We start from the raw sequence: 22,045 nt of genomic DNA, 5'->3' as shown, positions 1-22,045 counted from the left end.
CAGCCTGGCTGAATCTGATCCACCATCGCTCCCGTTTAACCTGGACTCTATCCCGTCTCCTCAGGATACCGCTGAAGCCATAGACATCTTAACGTCACACATCACCTCGACATTAGATAGGTCATCGAAACAAGTTGTAGCGGAGGACTTCCTTCACCGCTTCAAATTGTCCGACGATATTAGGGAACTCCTTAGAGCTAAGAACGCCTCGATACGCGCCTACGACAGGTATCCTACCGCGGAAAATCGTATTCGAATGCGTGCCCTACAACGCGACGTAAAGTCTCGCATCGCCGAAGTCCGAGATGCCAGATGGTCTGATTTCTTAGAAGGACTCGCGCCCTCCCAAAGGTCTTACTACCGCTTAGCTCGTACTCTCAAATCGGATACGGTAGTAACTATGCCCCCCCTCGTAGGCCCCTCAGGCCGACTCGCGGCGTTCGATGATGACGAAAAAGCAGAGCTGCTGGCCGATACATTGCAAACCCAGTGCACGCCCAGCACTCAATCCGTGGACCCTGTTCATGTAGAATTAGTAGACAGTGAGGTAGAACGCAGAGCCTCCTTGCCACCCTCTGATGCGTTACCACCCGTCACCCCGATGGAAGTTAAAGACTTGATCAAAGACCTACGTCCTCGCAAGGCTCCCGGTTCCGACGGTATATCCAACCGCGTTATTAAACTTCTACCCGTCCAACTCATCGTGATGTTGGCATCTATTTTCAATGCCGCTATGGCGAACTGTATCTTTCCCGCGGTGTGGAAAGAAGCGGACGTTATCGGCATACATAAACCCGGTAAACCAAAAAATCATCCGACGAGCTACCGCCCGATTAGCCTCCTCATGTTTCTAGGCAAACTGTATGAGCGTCTGCTCTACAAACGCCTCAGAGACTTCGTCTCATCCAAGGGCATTCTTATCGATGAACAATTCGGATTCCGTACAAATCACTCATGCGTTCAACAGGTGCACCGCCTCACGGAGCACATTCTTGTGGGGCTTAATCGACCAAAACCGTTATACACGGGAGCTCTCTTCTTCGACGTCGCAAAAGCGTTCGACAAAGTCTGGCACAATGGTTTGATTTTCAAACTATTCAACATGGGCGTGCCGGATAGTCTCGTGCTCATCATACGAGACTTCTTGTCGAACCGCTCTTTTCGATATCGAGTCGAGGGAACCCGCTCCTCCCCACGACCTCTCACAGCTGGAGTCCCGCAAGGCTCTGTCCTCTCACCCCTCCTATTTAGCTTATTCGTCAACGATATTCCCCGGTCGCCGCCGACCCATTTAGCTTTATTCGCCGACGACACGACTGTTTACTATTCTAGTAGAAATAAGTCCCTAATCGCGAAGAAGCTTCAGAGCGCAGCCCTAGCCCTAGGACAGTGGTTCCGAAAATGGCGCATAGACATCAACCCAGCGAAAAGTACTGCGGTGCTATTTCAGAGGGGAAGCTCCACACGGATTTCCTCCCGGATTAGGAGGAGGAATCTCACACCCCCGATTACTCTCTTTAGTCAATCCATACCCTGGGCCAGGAAGGTCAAGTACCTGGGCGTTACCCTGGATGCATCGATGACATTCCGCCCGCATATAAAATCAGTCCGTGACCGTGCCGCGTTTATTCTCGGTAGACTCTACCCCATGATCTGTAAGCGGAGTAAAATGTCCCTTCGGAACAAGGTGACACTTTACAAAACTTGCATAAGGCCCGTCATGACTTACGCGAGTGTGGTGTTCGCTCACGCGGCCCGCACACACATAGACACCCTCCAATCCCTACAATCCCGCTTTTGCAGGTTAGCTGTCGGGGCTCCGTGGTTCGTGAGGAACGTTGACCTACACGACGACCTGGGCCTCGAATCAATTCGGAAATACATGAAGTCAGCGTCGGAACGGTACTTCGATAAGGCTATACGTCATGATAATCGCCTTATCGTTGCCGCCGCTGACTACTCCCCGAATCCTGATCATGCAGGAGCCAGTCACCGTCGACGCCCTAGACACGTCCTTACGGATCCATCAGATCCAATAACCTTTGCATTAGATGCCTTCAGCTCTAATACTAGGGGCAGGCTTAGGGACCCCGGTAACCGTACTCGTCGAACTCGACAAAGAGGTCGACGTGCAACCTAACCCATGCATCAGCCCGCTGAGTTTCTCGCCGGATCTTCTCAGCGGGTCGCGATTCCGATCCGGTAGTAGATTCATTCGCGAAACAATTGCTCTTGAGTTGTTAGGTCTCCTTCGGAGGCGCTCGGGCAGTTGTTAGCAAATCCCACCCCTCTTGGCTGAGCCTTTGCTCGCCCACCTGTCCTGGTGAAACTGGAAAGGCCTTCGGGCCACCAGTAATCTTTCAATCATAAAAAAAAAAAAACCGAAACGCATTACTGCTTCACCGCAGAAATGGGCGGGGTGTGGTACTTACCCGTGCGGATTCACAAGGGGTCCTACCACCAGTAAGGCTTGGGGGAAAACATTTTGACTAAAGAAGCGATATTGGAAACAAAATGCCACGTATTCAAAACTATATAAATGGAGAGAGAGATTTTTTTCTTTCTATCGTCTTTCATTGGTTAGTCCAAGAAAGAAGTTAACTTAAATTAAATTACGAAATTCCACCAGAGTAAGTCAATACGAGAGAGACAAAGATTCCCTTTTTTCATCAGCATTTCACTTTAACACGCTATCTACGGCAGTTTGAACATAATGCGTATTTCCCGATATATCTGCTGATAATCTTATATTAAAATCAAATCAACTAAGTATTTTAAAATGTAACATCGCAACCTAGCAAATTATTTTTACTTTAATTTTGTAGATCTCATCATGATTGTCTGAATGAGATTGCTGGTAGCGATAATGCATTACATTTGAATGTAATTGTACCTAATACGGAGTTTTTATTTTATTTTGTTTTCATGTACATCAAGCTTGATCTTATTCTTAAAATTTTAGAGTAACGGATTTAAGTAATAAGAATTTCGCTCTTACGACTTCTTAAAATTTAAAAATACACTAATTATATTACAGACAATTAAATATTAAATAAATTAAACATTAAATAGCGAACGATTCAGACCTATGTATGACCTATAGTCATTTTAGCAAAAAGTAGAATTAAGACATTTGACTCTTGTATTGGAAAAAGCCCCGGGCTTGGTAAAATAATAATTCAAAACGTGAAATTTAAAATCCTTATTTAAAATTACGAGCATCAGCTACATCAAATGATTGCTTTAATTAAACATCGGAAACTATAAGCGTTTGCAATTCAGATGCCCCTGAAGCAAACCACAAAGCAATGTTACTGCCTTATTTCTATGATCTGAGCTTGGTGCTCAACAAAGCCGTACAAGATTAATTTAATATGCAATTTCGAAAAGGGCACATCTCTGAAAATGTAAAATGTTCAGGAAATGAAAAAAAAACTGATTATTTTCTAAAGCAGTGTAAAATTTAAAATATTAACTTTTGAGATATATTTTAGTGTTAATTAGCAATTGATAATTACTGGAATTATTATAAAATGGGTGTAGGTAAGCCTCAAAACTACATGTATATGAAAAAACTTATTTGACAAAATATGCGACATGTGCCCTTTTCGAAATGGCATATTCAATTAAATTATTAATAATTGGATTAAAACAAGACGGCCATTAATACCCGAACATGGTGAGGTTAAAAAATCTGGTATTTTTCTTGTGAATCGCCTTATGACAACAATGACTACTGTTTTACCATTCAACATCAAATTGCTCTGCTTAAATGACACGGTTAAGTACCGTTGTACTACCGCGAAGCAGTTCATTTTAAAGGGGCGTACCGACGTAATATAATACAACCGAAGCTTCGGCTTCATGTCTTAAGATGCGTGAAGCTCGCTTAGTGAGTCTATAGTACCAGAGCCGGTATCCATTTAACATAAGCTACGTTTAATTCTAAATATATTTTAACTCAAATTCCTACAATTACTTCCTCAAGATACTTCCGTTCGGTAAGTTCTTACAAAGCTTTACTATTCCTTTTCTTAAAATCTTGAGCATGGGTAGGGTGGACAGGCCCGTCCTTAACCCATAGACATAGCCCGCTGAGTTTCTCACCGGATCTCCTCAGTGGGTCGCGTTTCCGATCCGGTGGTAATTTCTGTGGAGCTCTGCTCTTGCTAGGGCCAGTGTTAGCAACACTTCTGGTTTGAGCCCCGTGAGCTCACCAACACGTTAAGGAGAAGCTAAAATACCCTCTCAAGGCTATCAAAATAAGGAGAAAAAAAAACTGTCCTGTCCATCGTCCTGATTATAGTGCTGCGAAATTCCGTGCTAAAAAAACCGTTGAACTATTAACCATATGCATTGTTTTTCGTCAATTTTACTTAAATTAAAAAAGTTTAAATTTGTTTCTATACGTAACCATATATACCGTTAAAAATAATCTAAAGTTGAAGTTGCATTGAAATAATAAGTGCTCAGTAGCACACATAATTAAAACTGACGTGCTTTTTTCATAACCCAAAAAGAAATATACGAATATAAGATAAATAATGAACGGTTTTTGACGGACCAATTAATACTTGCAATCAATTTGTATGAGTGAAAAATACAAATTAAGGATGTCCATTAAAGAAATTCGTTTTTGATTTCTGATATTTATCTCCTTCCTGTTTCGATTACTTTAGCCGAGTTACCTTGCCTTGACAAGATTTTAATGGTATTATTATGCTCTTACCTTCACCTTACCAAATTTATATTTATCGCTTCTTTCATAATACAAATGTCATTGGCCTTAAGGGTATTATGATAATTATTTAAAGTTTTAACGTATCTAGTTTGATTATAAATTAATTCGAACGAGAAGTTCACTATAACAAAAAAGGGTACGCATCTTGTTTCTTTATGTGTCACAAATTATTGTAATTTAAACATAAGCCTTAATGGTTTATAGAGCATAAACTACTATAACGCTTTCAGTGTTGCTCACTATGAAACGTGAACTTATGAATTGTGAAGGGTTAACTTTGTCACAAAACCGGTGACTATTCGAATCAAATTGACTCATTATCCGGACGACCACGAGACAATTGAGACATCATAGTTCGCACCGGGAAAGAAAATATAAGGGGTTTTTATTATTTAAATGCAATTTTCAGTCACTGACTTCATCAAAAATGTACAACAAAATCAATAAATATCCTGGTACTTTATTATTGTATATCGCTTCAGACCGCCGTGGCTACGATGCTCGTCAGCGAAGAGTTCTGGCAGGCGATGCTCGACTTCTGTGAGTTCAGCATTGCGCAGAAGGAGGCGACGGAACGGGAGAGGGAGAGCTCTTCTTCCCTCTCGGCGCCGTACCACCGCCGCCGAGCAGGGGGTTGGAGGAAGGAGTTCGTCCAGCTCCGGCCCCTGTCGAAGCAGTCTTCTCCCGGAGATGGTCAGTAGGCGACCTAAGGGGGTCGAGGCTGCGCCGCACGCTACAGTCGTTCTAGAGCGCTGGCACAAGTGGGATGGAATAGGCGGACGACCCGTCGGTCGGGTGTTCTCGGGGTGGCAGCGCGAGTCTGATTGTTATGTTGACCCCGGGACCCCTCCTACTCTGACCGGGGTCTAATCCCGGGTGGAGATCAAACGTCGGTGTGAAAGTACAGGGTAGTCGTTTGGTGAAGTAGGGCCTCAAAAATATCCTATAATAATTCCGGTTCTGTGCTGGTTTTGATTGAAAATTTTACACTAAAGAAGATACAAATATTAGATAGAAAGCAAATAAATTAAAATTATAAAAATCGGGTTATAAATTACAAACAATTTTAAGAATTTAATAAAATGGCAGCAATGGATTCGCAAGACATCACGCGAAGCAGGCTGTCAAACATACTCAAGATATAATTGTTTTGCCCACTCTTATTTAATCCTATTAATTCAACAGCAGAAAAGAAGACATTTTATATGTTATTGATGCTATAGTACTTTTCTTGGCTTCTCTATTGTACGTTGCTCGATAGAACATTGTACGTAATTAATCACTCCACGACATGCAGTCCATTGTGATCAATATTTAGTGTAGAACTACTGAGATTACACGCTGTGGGAATATAAATGATTTTGCAAGGATTATTCAAGCGCTTGTGACCTAATAGCATAAAAATAATACCGTTAACACAAAAAGGGCATTAAATTTTAGGAAATTATTCAGTAACTCGTGAAGTTGAAGAATCTAATACGATGCGGATATTAGTGATCACTAAACTTCAACAGTTCAATAAATCTGCCATATAAAATAAAATCGAAGCATATTTGGAGATGGAAAACGAATGAGTGAATGTAAACAAAGAGAGACAGACAAATGGCGAAAAAAAAATTGGTGGAAAATAAAGAGAGATAGGCAAATTACGAAATAAAATTTGGTGTCTTTAGACTCCTTATAAATATATTATTAAAAATAAATATATAATATAATAAAACACAGAAACAAATAACAATCTACATTATCATCATCATAATCATCATCTCAGCCTGTCCATTGTCCATTGCTGAACATAGGCGTCTCCAACTGATGTCCAGTACATAAAAATTACAAACGTAAGTAATTTAAAAATATTTTTATATAAAAATGTAATATGTAAATTGAATACGAAAATTCTACTAACATCGTCATTATTATCTTACTATACTATGTATTATTAGACTCGCTTTTCGCCGGTTGCTATTCAACTACCATTTTTATCTTGAAAATCATGTAACGGCAACTAAATATTGATAGCCAGGCCAATACGAAAGTTTAATTATTTATACTCGTAAAAATTATAGGAGTTCCTTTTTTTTGACCTCAGGTACACAAAAAATTAATATTATAAAAAAACGTGTTTTTTTTTTAAATCCGTACTAAATTAGACGTCTGTTACCAAAATCTGAATAGATGATTTGTTATATAATAAAAATTATATAATATAAAATACTACTATAAGTGCTCACGTGTGTTTTATTTTTATTTTTATATTAAAAATTCTATTACGCAAACAGAAGGAGAATAATTAACGAACGTCTTCGTAATATTAAATTAATAAAATTGTACTAAAAGTAGAAAAAAAAATTACGATCGGCTTAAATGTAAACATAGCTGTCTTAATTTTGCAATTAAAAATGGCAATACATTTTAGGTTTCCAGCTTTGCAATGAACAAAAAATATTAGAACAACATTGTACTTGAGTCAACTACTAATTTGTGAAAGAATAGCCAATACACAACATGATTAGCCGCTTGACCTACACATAAATTTGACGTCAAAAAAAACAAAGTGGAGGACAATGGTCGATCATTTTTAATAAGGAGAAACGTAAATTAATGTAATAAGTAATGCTGAGCACGTGTTATCGAGATTGCAAAGGACTACACGGACATTGACTTTAGTTAGGTATCTAAGATTATCTTTTGCTCAACAATTATCAGTATATTTTTGATAATTATTTACTCGATAATAAAATAGTCCACGAAGTCGTCGTGGCCTGAAGGATAAGACGTTCGGTGCATTCGTATCTTGCGATGCATCGGTGTTCGAATCGGCGGGCGAATGTGTCGGGTACCAATTTTTTTAATGAAACACGTGCCTAACAAATGTTCACGATTAACTTGCACGGTGAAGGAATAAAATCGTGTATTAAAAATCAAACCCGTAAAATTATAATATGTGTAATTACTGGTGGTAGGACCTCTTTTGGGGCCGCACGAGTAGGTATCACCACCCTGCTTATTTCTGTCGTAAAGCATTCGGTTTGAAGGCTGGGGTAGCCGTTATAACTGTAGTAAGACCTTAGAACTCACATCTGAAGGTGGGTGGCGGCATTTACGCCTATGGGCTCCGGTAACCTCTTAACACCAGGTGGGCCGTGAGCTCGCCCAGTCATATAAGAAATAAAAAAAAAATTGTAATCACTCGTCTTTACAACAGAATTGAGATTTCAACCTCTAAGCAGCCAGTGTTTCACGTTTATCTAATAAATTGTTTATAATATATACTAAAATTTAATATATACTATAATTTAATATTTATTATACATTGATCTATATGATATATGAAAAGAAAGCGAACTTCCTTTAACGTTAACTTTTTCCGCGATTGCGCCTTTTTTAAAGCAATTCAAATTAGCGTAGAATGTCAATAACAGCGGCGACAGGGATGAAGAAATATGAAGTTTTTTAATTCATGTTTTTGTAGCAGACTTGAAATCTTGTCTCTTTGTTTTTTCAGAGCCTCATATTGAAGTCTTATTTAAATCAATATTATATCAATAAGTACCATTAGAAGCATTGTAGTATATTTATAATATAATAAACAATTGATAAATATATTGACACCGGATAAAGACGGGAGGTAAGAGTCGTTTCCACCAATACCAATATGTTACCAATTTTATTATTACGGTTGCATAAAATGTCATTTAAATTTTATATATCGATGCCCATGCATACACATTAAACATTCAAAAGTAGCTCTAAAACAACAATATCATTTTCGTCTTTTATTTATTTCGTCTACATTTTTTATTTATTGCTTAGATGGGTGGACGAGCTCACAGCCCACCTGGTGTTAAATGGTTACTGGAGCTCATAGACATCCACAACGTAAATGTGCCACCCACCTTGAGATATAAGTTCTAAGGTCTCAAGTAAGTTTCAACGGCTGCCCCACCCTTCAAATATAGACGCTTCAATGTGAATGCCCAACTGAGATGGAAGTCCAAGATAAATATATTTATATAAATTGTCATTTTAGAGCCATCGAACATGGATTTTTTTTTTTTGGAATTTCAGAAATCAGTCTTTTTTTTCAGAATTAAATGAAAAGTAGCCTCGCTAATTGTCCTACGATCACAACGATTCGATGCTTAACAATTGACGATTAAAATGACTGTCAAAAAAAGTCGTAATGTTCGTAGTCATCACCCAACACGGCATCTACCTTGACCATATATAAGCAGTATTATTATTATGGCCCATCCGTATTACCTACCACGCTTGAACATACAGGTGCCATATTCTTAAATCAGTTTACTTGTACCGGCGGAGATTCTTGCACGTACTCCGTGCACACGAAAAGGCGCGAATTTCAAAATGTTAAATCTGGAAACAGTATTTTCCAATCCGATACTAAAACAAAGTAATAATTTGTTGAAAGTGCGAATATGTTTTTATAGTATATCTTACGTGCATTTAGTGGTCGTCGCCAGTTTATTGTTAACAATAGACTTTAGTAAATCGGAAGATCCAAATATTAGATTGTATCAGCAAACGAGATGGAAATTAATTACGGCCTGGTTCAATGTAAGTTTCAAGGAAACCTGTAACAAGAGCCTTTTTAATTCAAATATTATCCACGCTTAAAATAAAAGTAGTAAGCATCTCCTACCGTGGCCAATAAATAGTATTGGATAGTAATCATCCTTTTTAAGTTTTGATTGTCAGAATGTTATTGATTTTTTATAGTTAAAAATTTTTTTATTACAACAAAAATCATTTTAGCTAGAGATTTAGAATTACATGATTAAATATTTGAATAAGAGTGAAACCGGATAGCAAACTAAATATATAGTAAAATTAAAAATAAAGAAGTGGCAATTAGCCTTACGTACCTTTTAATATTATAATGTTCTTTGAAAGTATGAATAAAATCTCGCAATGTTTGTTCTTGACCGCATTCTCTACCGTTCAAATATATTAAAATATATTTATATATGAACATAAACCAGCGTGGTTATAAAATTATAATGACTATAAGATTATAAAATTAGTTTTAGAGATACGCCGAGGGCGCAGCGTTTTTTTTTTTTTACTTAGATGGTTGGACGAGCTCACAGCCCACCTGGTGTTAAGTAGTTAATGGAGCCCATAGACATCTATAACGTCAATGCGCCACCCACCTTGAGATAAAATTTCTAAGGTCTTAGTATAGTTACAACGACTAACCCACCCTTTAAACCGGAACGCATTACTGCTTCACGGCAGAATTATTCAGATATTCTTACAGCTCGATTTCAGAGGGCCGTGCGTTTATGACTGCGTGAACCTTACGTTATTTAATAGTAAAAAAAAAAAAAAAAAACATGTATCGGTGCTGCCGCTTCTATTATTTCCGTGGTCTACGACTTTCTGGAATGTAATTTTTGGAAGGGAGAACTGTCCTGGTGCAATTGAGATTTGGATTTCATGTCAAAATGAGGAGTAGCTTTGACCTTGAGTTGTTGGAGACCCTAGTACACAAGCACATGCGCTCGTCTGTTCTTCTATGTCAATAAAAACAAACCTTACTTGAATTATATTTTACAAACTCCATAAATACAAGCAGCTCTCCTGTTCTTGCTAGGGGTAGTGTTAGCACTGTCACCAGCTTAGAGCCCCGTGAGCTCAAGCTCACCTACTCCCTCGGAGGATCTAGTATAACCCCTTGAGCTTACTAGAAACAGTAAAAAAAAAAACTAACTGTCTCGATTCAAATTATAATTCCCCTGGTTTGAAAAACGTCATTTTGTATTTAAAATAACGAGATACTGAATCATAAATATATTCAAATACAACATCCCTAGAGGCAATGCTTTTGAAAAGCAAAATATTTGTTTACGGATAAAACGGATAAAATTAAAGTTGAATACAGAAATACGTAGACTAACTAAAATTCAGACGAATTTTGGGAGTTGATGACGTTGCTAATCGGGAATGGTGGGGTCTGTTTATTTTTGATGGTGTCTGATTACAGAAACGATACCACGGTTACAACCAGGCCGCCACTTAGAGTGAAGTTCTCGGGGTGTATAACTTTATCCTGAAACCTCATTTAAAGAAAATGGTATATATATAACTGGTGATTTATGGACAGCGATAATAATTTAAAACCAGTTAAGCCATAAGCTTGTCCCACCTCCTCCTCCATGTATCGTTCTCCTCATTATTGAGGGTCGTGACTCCCTCGCTGCATCAATCTCTTTTGTACGATGACGCTCAATTTGCTGCGATCCTTGGCCTCGTGGAGGTCATTATGGAGCTTGATTTCCAGACAAGACCGAATCTGGTCCGACTATCTCGTGGGACTGCGTCCTCTGGAATGCTTGCCCTCTATCTTGCCCGTCACCATTCGCTGCTCAAGCTGATACAACAATAAAAAGTGCTGAAATTAGCTCCAAGGACTACTCGCTGCAGTGATGGATTTACCATTAGGCGCGTGAATCTAGGGCCTAGGGCGGCATGATTTGAGGGCTGGCAATTTTTTTGAAAATGAATTCATATTAAATTAAATCTAATTGATTTCTAATTAATTTGTTAATTGATTTATATATATTTTAATATGTATATATCTGCGTATATGTATTTATTTAAGTACGAGTATTTGTATCTATAAATATTATGTATGTTATATACATATTATGTTTAAATACCTAATATCACTATAACACTACACCTACCAAGGTTCATCTCTGCACGCCGCTAAAGGAAGGCTGTCAGAGAATGCCTGCCTATGGCATTAAATCCGCCTTTATATTCTCAAGTATATAAAGCTATAAATAAATAAAATTTATAAAAAAAATCATAAAGCTATTTTAAATTGAAAATATTTTTATTTTAAATTTAAAATACCTTTACAAAATTTATAAAATTTATTCTAGCATTAAGGGCGGTGCGATAAACAGGGCCCAGGGCGGCATCAAGCCTAAATCCGTGACTGACTCGGTGGCATAGGAGTTTGCGCCTCTGACTGCTGGGTGAAGCTCACAGTTTCGATTTCCGCAATGGGCAAATATTCGTGTGCTGAACAAATTTGTTTGCTCTTTGACTGAGTGTTTTATATCTCTTTATATGTATTAAACGTATAATATTTAGATAGATACATAATAAGTAGCTATGTTTATCAATTTGTAGTTACCATAGTTCCATTTTCAACAAGCTTTATACTGGTAGTTCCTTCCGGTAAGGATGCAAGGCAAAAATACTGGAATGATTTAATGGGAATCGGTCATCTGATGTGTCTGCAAATTTTGAAGTAAATCGGATATCTGGATGTTTGTGAAAATAACCTTTATATTATCCATTGCATAGATGTCCATATGAGTCGTCTATTATCAAAGGTGGCAATCTGTGCATTTGGACAAAAAAATGTTATTGATATGTCAATACAGATTGATTTGAATATAATCATCTCCTTCAAAGAATACGGTTCAAAACCTGCATTAAATAAAGGTTAATACTTAACCTGTTATTTATCTAAGATGTCGTTCAGAAGAGTTTTGTGACTGCCAATGGAATACAAAGTCAATAATTCGTTTTTTTTATTTACCAATAATTGTCCAAAAGTCACATCGCCGGCTTTGATAATAGTCGACTCATATACAGAACAATGACAACGTGTTAAAAATTGCTTCTTTTATTCAACGGCTTATGCATTTACGGAGGTGTAAAAATCACATTATGAAATTTCGCATCGCATTTGGAAATTTCCACACATTACAAGTCAATAGAATGATTCGATAGAAGTTGTCGATAGAATAATTCTATAATTTTTTAGCGGACAAGCTTAACAAAAGTCTGTTAGGTTTTTTTGTCTAAGCATAGAAAACTTCATCGTAAGTTATATGAATACCTTACGCGCGCGGGCAGATGTATGGATATGTATGGATATCACGGATCAATTGGAACTTTTGGGACTTTTTAATTATTATTTTTATTGATAAGTTACGTGGACAAACTTACGGCCCACCTGTTGTTAATTGGTCACCGGTGTTCATAAGCATCGACCACGTCAATGCCGTCGCCCATCTTGAGACATGAGTCCTAAGTCTCGGTTTTTATAGTAAAACGGCAGCCCCACCCTTAATACCGAAGCAGATTACTGCTTCACGGCAGAAACCGCCAGGGTAGTGGTACCCGCCCGTATGAGCTCACAAGACGCCCTACCACCAGTAATTATGCAAATTATAATCTTTGCGGGTTTGATTTATTGCACGATATTATTCTTCTACCGTGGAAGCTATTCGTGAGCATTTTTCTACCTATGCTGATAGCCTTAAGAGGAGGCTATATCAGCGTTGCCCTAGCATGTAGGTGTTTGCTATCACTGGCCCTAGCAAGAGCAGTCATTCGCAGAATCTACCACCGGATCGGAAACGCGACCCACTGAGAAGATCCGGCGAGAAACTCAGTGGGCTGTGTCTTTGGGTTAGTTTATTCACCGAACCCTTCGACGTTTGAGTTCGACGATGAAGTGAACATTAGTTAGTAGTAGAACATTACTAGAAAAATTGGTACCTGCCTGTGGATTCGAGCACCAGCAGAGTCGCACTGTTTAATACGAATGCAAATGCCACTCCTATCCTTTAGGGCACGATTACTTTAGATGTCTATAGTGCTCTGTGTGCTTTTAATAGTGTGCAGATGTATATGATCACAAAAATTTCAATTTCGACTGTTTTAGTTTTTTTAATTACAAAGCCAGGCCAATGCTCACGGCCCATCTGGTGTTAAACGGCTACCTGAATTACTAAGCAAATACCGCCAACGACCTTTATAGATGAGAACAAAGTTAAATTGTATTGCATAAATGATGCCCCGATCCATCAACGAGAATCGCAACAGAAATAGGCGCAGGGCAGTGAAATCCAGTCGTGCGGACTGACAATACGTCCTACGATCAACAAGGCTTTCAGTCTGGTTTGGCGTTAAAGAGCACTTGTATATTTTTTTAGAGATTTTCTGCAAATTTGTTTGTCGAGACAACCGTGCGATCTTTTAAAAGTTTTCACAGTTTGCTTGAATGATTGACAAGTAACTTACGTCATGCGATAAATATCACTACACAAAAACTATAGTATATGTAGAAAACTTAGGTATAGTAGACTTGGTTAAGATTATTGTTATTTGAAAAAATATTTTTGTTGTTACTATGAATATACATTTTTCGTTCGCTTCTCTCATTAAATTTTTATCAAAACCTGGATAGCAGTATTTGAGTTATACATAATACTTATACAAGTATGTAATAGACTTAGATCAGGGCTGTCCAAACTACGTATCTTTGCGGGCTAATTAAATTTACTACAAAGGGCCGTAGGCAAAAACATACCCGGTCACCGTTCCCGTCGAACCCCTTCGCTTGCGACGAAGAGCTCGGTCAGTAAATTAACCCACAGACACAGCCCACTGAGTTTCTCGCTGGATCTTCTCAGTGGGCCGCATTTCCGATCCTGCGGTAGATTCTGCGAAGTACTGCTCTTCCTAGGGTTAGTATTAGTGTTAGTCTCATCTAGTTGTTAGGGCTACGCTGACACAGCCTGTCAAAGCTATTAGCTTAGGTAGGAAAAAATATAATATTGATTTTATGTATTGACAAAGAATTCTATTAACCAAACTATTTATATTAAAAACTAACTAACTTTTCTGATTAAAACATGCGTCACGGGCTGCATGAAAACAAGCCGCGAGCCATTGTCTTGACAGCCCTGATTTAGACTATTATTGATTATATTTTTATTTTTATTGCTTTTTTCGATTGAAGCCGGTTTCCTCTTTTCGTTAAAGTTTTGTTTATATATATATATATACATTTTTATTTAAAGTTTGTTTGAGGTGTCCCTTTCGTTCTCTGCGAGTTGCAGCAACTATACTAAATTAAATGAATTTAATATTTAATAAAAGATCAGCTCTCGCAAATCGAGATCCTCGCGTTGCAACTACATATTCTTGTTATTTACTTATGATCTATGGTGATACAAAAACTAAACGTTTAACTATTTCAGCTTTTCACCATGGTATATTTCCCGACGTGCATTTACTGTGATTGGCGAGATCTAAGAGGCGAAGCACACTGGAGGCACGTCAAGATCCTGAATCAATTTCGAGACTTGTGTTTCACTAGTATACTATTACCTACTACTGCCGTAAGTAACTAGGTTTTTTTTTTTTTATTGTCCTTGTAGGCAGACGAGCATACGGCCCACCTGATGGTGAGTGGTTACCGTCGCCCATGGACTTCAGCAATGCCAGGAGCAGAGCCAAGCCGCTGCCTACCGCTAAAACCGCTACGTAACATTATCGTATTGTAAAAATTTCAAAACAAAACTATATGATAATATATTATTATATTCTGACTAACGTGTTTGTTTCTAAGAGAAATAGCAGATCATGAGTTCAAGAGTTTTTTTTCCATTTCAAAGCTTGTTGTAGTTCAACAGACACACGAAAGTTACCTTGTATTTTGTGGTTACTAAAACCAGCAGACTACTTAAATAAATAAAAAACACGTATGGGCTCACAATACATCCAGTCACCAGATATTACTCGTGGATTACACGGTCAGGCCATCGCTGTCGTTTGCACATCATATCGTTGAGCTCTACATAATACTCGAAGGGTTTGGGAGCACGGTAAAGCCCATGGTAAATCCTTGTCATCGGGTGGTCTGACATGCAGCGGAGTAATGGTGCGGAGATGCTCATGGGGTCTGTTTTCGGCTCGTCGGTTCATGTCACGTGCAAGCCTGTTCCAGAACTCCCCCAACGATTCTACACCCAGAGCCCAGACGATGACGTCATTCCTGACATACCGCCCCGCTCCGATCATGTTACGAAAGGAAAGATACGTCTCGTAAATGGCGAGCTTGGTCCTAGTCGGGAGCCTGGACGCGAAACCGACCGCTGCATGAAACTAGCCGCGCGAGCCATACCAATAGTAGTCTATATGCGAGTCCATGCACAGCAAGCGGTTGATTTCACCTAGGTACCGGGCTACGGTTCTAAACTTGACATTCACACCTCGGAGACAGCTTTTTAGGAACGACTCTGGTATGGGTCAAACCGTAGAGAAGTGCGGCGGTCTTTCTCCACATTGACCGGAACTCTCCATCGATCTAACCACTAATTCAGGATATCCAAAAGCCTCTGCATCCTGATAATGGCAGTAGCAGGACGCAGAGTAAGCCGAGTCGTTTGCGAACAAGGCCAACTCCAAGTCCTCCTCCTTCTACTCCCGATGATGACCCTTCAGGGTAGGAATGTCGTTGGTATAGAGGGCGTATAGGAAGGGTTGGATTACAAGCTTGAAATTTCGGCAGTCGTCACAAATTTACTCTTCAAAGCCCGAATTAGAGGTTTAATGATAATACATATTTGAGGTTCGTCACTTTTGATGGAAGAGGCATGATAGTTGTTAGTATTAAAGGTTCTTATATAAAATTTAAACTACTTTTTACATTTCAAATTCATAACTAAAAATATAAAAAAAATCCTGCTTAAGCTCTAAAAGTAATTTCATCTATGTCTACGACCCACGAAAGCCGAAGAAAATTCTAAAAGAAAGTTTAGGAAAAATGTGAATAGCACATATGTACATATGTATATAATTGTCATGTATTATTATTAATAATAATAAATGCAATATACTTTAGCAGAATCTCCTGATTCACTCTTACGAAGACGGGGCGGGTCGTCATGCTATGATAATCTTTCTACGAACTCATTTTGTTTATCGACATAAAATATCAATAGGGCTAACTCAAGTTTTTATACGAAAAACGACGAGGAAGTCTTTTGTTAAAAATTCAAAACGTTATATTTGTGTTTATCGATGAAATATTTGTCTGGATTAGTACAAACTTACTCAAGGCAAAAGTACACATTCGTTTCCTTGACGTGTTTGTAGTATTATATGTAATTTTATGAACGAACTAGCCGTACTCGCCCGCTTCGCTGGGCATTTAAAATTAACATCATTATTTATTGTCATTATTATTAGGGAGTCCAACACTCATATAAATACTAGCCTATCCATGTATTTTCTATAATATGGATACCAAGTTTCAAGTCAATCGGATGCATGGTTCAGTAGTTACAACGGAACATCGTAAAAACCAATGTAGATTTATATATTAGTATAGATGTGTTAGTAGAATAGTAAGTAGAATTTGCCTAATATTTGCGGAATATGTTTGTATTTAGTCTCTGATTTCGAATTACTTTGTACTTTTTTAGTTCGGAGACATACTATTCTGGCGAGTCTGGAATAAAGACCGCGAGCTAATAGCACCTCTGAAGATTCACGAGATTGTACCGTTTTGGACACAGCACTGCATGCACACGGTATCGCTGATCATCATGCTCGTCGACCTGGCACTTGTACGAAGAGAACGACCGAAGAATATGGTACCAGGCTTAGCTTTACTCTCAACATTCCTTATAGCCTACACCGTTGTGTAAGTTACATAATTCATTTAATTAAAACGCCTTTTTAATACATCAAATTTATAGAAAGCAGAGCTTAGTTAGTTTCTAGTTTAACTAAAAACAATTGCGAACAGTTTTACCCAAAACAAAAAAAAAAAAAAATTTGGTAAACGAACAAACAATTTGCGTCACTCAAAAATCAATATATTTTAATTTTAACAATAACGGTATACCAGTATTTCAAATATGTATGTAGTAAAAAAACTACAAATTATCGTAGAATAATCCGGAGTTATCAAAGAGAAAATATCCAATAAATTACATATTTGATTACGAAAATCAAATCGATAAAAAGTCCTAGAATCAAAAAATTATGGTACGAATAAATTAAGTCGTAACCAATACCACAAACATTGTCACTATCATCATCATCATCATCATCTCAGCTGTCCACTGTCTACTGTTGAACATTATCACTATATGAAACTTCAATTTATCAAGACAATATTTTCACATACAAAATTTTACTAATACATATATGACTTTGAACTATCCATATTATTATACATTATAGACATTTATACATATAGACTTTGAACCAATACTGTGGTCGCATTATTATTTCCCATCCACGTTATCAGGAGTATAGTATATTTTGTCTACAACTAGTGATTAAATATATTTTTTTATAGAAATATACGTTATACAGGGCGACCGTAAGCTTATTTTTTTTATTGTTTTGGCCCGTAAACGAGCTTATGGCCCAGCTGGCATAAAAAGGTATTCAGACTTCATAGACATCATAACGTTACGTAAAGGCTACCATAGTCTGCTTGAAATAGCAACTTGTATAGCAACCGTGTGCGTCCTATCTGTGCTTACCTACGGAGCCGAAACGTGGACGCTGACCGTGCGACTAGTCCACCAACTAAAAGTTACTCAGCGAGCTATGGAGCGAGTTATGCTTGGTTTGTCATTGCGAGACCGAATAGGTAATGAAGTCATTCGGGCAAAAACCAAGGTGATCGATATAGCTCGCAGAGTCAGTAAGCTGAAGTGACATTGGGCCGGTCACATATGTCGCAGAACCGATAACCGTTGGGGTAGACGTGTTCTGGGGTGGAGACCGCGAACCGGCATACGTAGTGTAGGACGTCCTCCTGCTAGATGGAGCGACGACCTGCGCAAGGCAGCTGGCAGTGACTGGATGCGTAGAGCCGAAGATCAGGTTCAGTGGTGAGCTTTGGGGGAGGCCTATGTCCCGCACTGGACTGCCGCAGGCTGATGATGATAGCAACGCACGCACCGCACGATCGCACGGTGTATAATTGTGTGATACCCTTGTGAACTTAATCAGTTGTTTGTTTCAGGTGCATAAACAGCTATATGAATGAAGAATACATATACCCCGGACTGAAACAGTTCACAGGATTTAAAATACCAGCTTTGATAGCGTATTTTTTCATTGAAAATCTGTTCTACTATTTTAGTCAATGGCTAATAATAGATATGGTATGGGGAAACGGCAACAAAAAAATGGTTTAAACATAAGCTAATTTGTTTATAGAAATATAAGTGATTTCTAAAAATTGTGAGAAGATTTTATCCCTCATACATTTAGGGTCAAATCTTGATGAAAACCTTTCGTGAATGTCTGAGATTGACATTTTATACAAATGAAAGTAATTACAGGTAAATGGTAACTTTTTAGTTGAAAGTGGCACCTGTGACAGAGAAGCTGAGGAGTGCGCGTTTGGGATGGTATGGACATGTGATGAGACGAAATGAAAATGAGGTTGGTAAGAGAGTGTTAACTATGAATGTGGATGGATATAGAGGAAGAGGTAGACCTAAGAAGAAATGGATGGATTGCGTGAAAAACGATATGGGTAAGAGGGGAGTGAGCGAAGAAATGGTATATGATAGAAGAGTATGGAAGGAGAAAACATATTGCACCGACCCCAGGTGACTGGGAGAAGGGCAGGATAATGATGATGAATGATGGTAACTTTACAGTTTTTATAAGACACATTGTTCTAAGAAACCAGCGAGGCTTAAATTGCAAATGAATCAATACAAATAGAATTGAAAATTAAAATTTATAAAAAACATTAAACCAAAGGAAAACATCGACCCTTTATGCGATGAAGGTATTGTACTCGGGATGTATGGTACAATCACGGTTAATAAGCGCTCATAATTTTGGGTTTTGGAAAGGAAACATTTACAGGAACAGGAACAGTACATTTGGGAGCAACTAAAATGTTTTCTTGTTAATCCTTTTTCTACACCCATTCTTACATTGTAAACCTTTTATAAAATTACGAGTCTGGTCCATCAGAAAGATTGTTTAAAATTAATCACATTTTCTCCATCATGGAAGAAATTGATCTAGTAAATTCTGACAAAATATACCTATTTCTAAATTCAATATTAATTTGAAGGACATATAGCCTTAAAATAAAACAAAAAAAACTTATAATTTTCGATAAAATTATTTTCAAGTTTTTGGTTTATTTTAATTGTTTCAGTACTAGCCACTCCATAGACAAAAGTTTAGCGGAGGTGAAATACTTCTAAGACTTAAATAGCTAGGTGTTGATTTAAATATAATGATCTGTAAGACATTTAAAGATTTATATGAATATATTAGATGTGTTGAAACAGTTACAATACAATTCGAGCTATTTAATTGTAACAATTATCGAGTACAATGGCTGTGACTTATGACAGTACCTTTTCCTTTTATTTATTTATTTATTATTAGTCTTCTTACACAAAATAACCAAAACATTTTAGTACCTGGTACTCTAAAATAGCTACTATTTAGACATAGTAGATGTTAATTTTAGATTTGTACAAATAAGACTTTCAAGTTTCAACGCATGCTTGTTTAAATAATTTAATAGTGGTCAAAACGTAGTAATGTTATAATATGGAAGTGAGTGGATTCATTATATTGAGTTCGAAGGGTATTGGCTCGGATATGTTAGTATAAAACTGTCTTAAATATAAATGTATGTAAATAGATTTTCCGTGAATAACCAGATTGAAAATCTTCTCACAATATAAAATCGGTTTTATGGTGGCAAGAAAACGATTATTTACTTTATTTTTTAAGATTTTCACTAAGTTTCCTTTATATTTGACTACAGACTAAAGCCTCTTTTAAGTCATAAGAATTTCACAAAAATTTCGAACCGGCTTCTTATCAGCAATTTTAAAAATTTTGAAAATTGCAAGTTTGCTAGAACGCGGTTCTTAATTATCTATTAATTTATTTATGTTGTAATTATATTTAAATATGTTAGTGTTTACAATAAGACTCCAGTGATTTGTGATTTTAGTTTTAATGAAATTTTAATCCAGAATAAAATTTACATAACTATGAATTTTTACAATTTTAACATGTTTGTCATTTATAATTTTAAGGTCAAGGAATCGCTTAGTAATAATTTGTGTTCGCCTATAATTAAAAGATAGAGGCGTTTAGTATATATGTACATATTTAAATATACACATATATATAAGTTTTAGATACCTGAACTAGGTCACCTCAAACTGTGTCTTTGTTAAGACGAAAAAGATTTGTATTTTGACTCAATCTACACTCACAGTGACAAATTATACTGCATTTATAAAAGCATAGGTATAGCTTTTGCTCTTTTTGCACCCCCTGCTTAGGCTTAAAGTGAATTTCGTTCTTTTTTGACAACATTACTGATGTCATGATGACACTAGTAAATTTTTAAACTCAAATTTTACCTTACTAACCTTAAGCTTATTAACTTGTTACAAGAACAAGAACTTCATGCAAAGGATATTTTATACGGGGCTTGCGTAGAAAATACCTAAGATATTAACAAGAAAATGCACATTTGTAATTTAGCAATAACTTATTATACTTATTAAATCTGGTAGTACTGATGACCCCTCTAACTATAAACCTATTTCAGTACTCCCTACGTTGAGTAAAATTTTTGAAAAAATTATTTTGACACAACTTTTAGAACATTTTAATTCAAATAACCTGCTTCATAATAAACAATTCGGGTTTACCAGGGGTCGCTCTACAACTGATGCAGGTGCTTATCTAGTCAAAAATATTTTTAAATCTTGGGAGGAATCGCATGATTGTCTTGGAATTTTCTGTGACTTATCCAAAGCATTTGACTGTGTTGAACATGAAACATTGGTGAGGAAACTACATCACTATGGTATTAGGGATGGTGCATTGGAACTTATTACTTCCTATTTATCAGGACGGATACAAACAGTAGATGTGAAAGGTAATAGATCTTCAGGCACCTTGTTGAAAATGGGTGTACCTCAGGGTTCCATTTTGGGTCCTTTTTTATTTCTAATATATATAAACGATTTACCTAGTTTTATTGAGTCCCGACACGAGGTCGTATTATTCGCAGATGATACATCTTTATTATTTAAAATTAAACGACAATTACAAGTCTATGACGAAGTGAATGATGCGATTTCGTGTGTGGTTCATTGGTTCCGTATCAATAACCTATTATTGAATAGTAAGAAAACTAAATGTATTAAATTTACTTTAAAATGTATTAAACCATCTTTAAATGTGAGACAAGTGGATAGTGATGTAATTGTTTCTGAGGAATCATTGGAGCTTGTTGACTCAACCGTATTTCTTGGTATAACAGTGGACTCCAAACTGCAGTGGAGACCTCATATTCATAAATTGGCGAGTAAGCTCAGCTCTGCAGCATACGCAGTAAAAAAAATTAGAATGTTAACAAACGCGGACACGGCTCATTTAGTTTACTTTAGTCACTTCCACAGTGTCATGTCCTATGGCATTTTGCTATGGGGCAAT

General features: G+C 37.3%; 1 protein-coding gene across 2 annotated transcripts; it reads left to right on the top strand.

Annotated features, from left to right (window-relative positions):
• The first annotated feature begins 2,403 nt into the window (after positions 1–2,403).
• Positions 2,404–20,603, top strand: LOC101740934 (androgen-dependent TFPI-regulating protein). Of its 2 annotated transcripts, XM_062671397.1 has the most exons (8): positions 2,404–5,434; positions 6,182–6,579; positions 7,158–8,369; positions 8,830–9,319; positions 14,776–14,916; positions 17,005–17,225; positions 18,567–18,735; positions 18,908–20,603. In XM_062671397.1, exons 4-8 carry the CDS (start codon positions 9,110–9,112, stop codon positions 19,163–19,165), a joined length of 999 nt encoding a protein of 332 aa, XP_062527381.1. In that variant the 5' UTR covers positions 2,404–5,434; positions 6,182–6,579; positions 7,158–8,369; positions 8,830–9,109; the 3' UTR covers positions 19,166–20,603. The 2 variants fall into 2 exon arrangements, with proteins under 2 accessions (XP_062527381.1, XP_062527382.1); XM_062671398.1 differs by lacking the exons at positions 2,404–5,434; positions 6,182–6,579; positions 7,158–8,369; positions 8,830–9,319 and adding an exon at positions 12,537–13,254.
• Positions 20,604–22,045: the final 1,442 nt, after the last annotated feature.

Source organism: Bombyx mori, chromosome 12 (genome assembly GCF_030269925.1).
Source record: "Bombyx mori chromosome 12, ASM3026992v2".
NCBI classification, from domain to species: Eukaryota; Metazoa; Arthropoda; class Insecta; order Lepidoptera; family Bombycidae; genus Bombyx; species Bombyx mori.
Note: the sequence above shows the minus strand (reverse complement) of the source record. Positions and strands in the feature narration are given on the sequence as shown.

Bases quoted from the DNA above. Each gene is read 5' to 3' on its own strand.
- LOC101740934 (XM_062671397.1), top strand. From the start codon at position 9,110: ATGTTAAATCTGGAAACAGTATTTTCCAATCCGATACTAAAACAAAGT. The intron at 14,917-17,004 runs GTAAGTAACTAG...GTACTTTTTTAG, and splicing joins TACTATTACCTACTACTGCC to TTCGGAGACATACTATTCTG. The intron at 17,226-18,566 runs GTAAGTTACATA...TGTTTGTTTCAG, and splicing joins CTTATAGCCTACACCGTTGT to GTGCATAAACAGCTATATGA.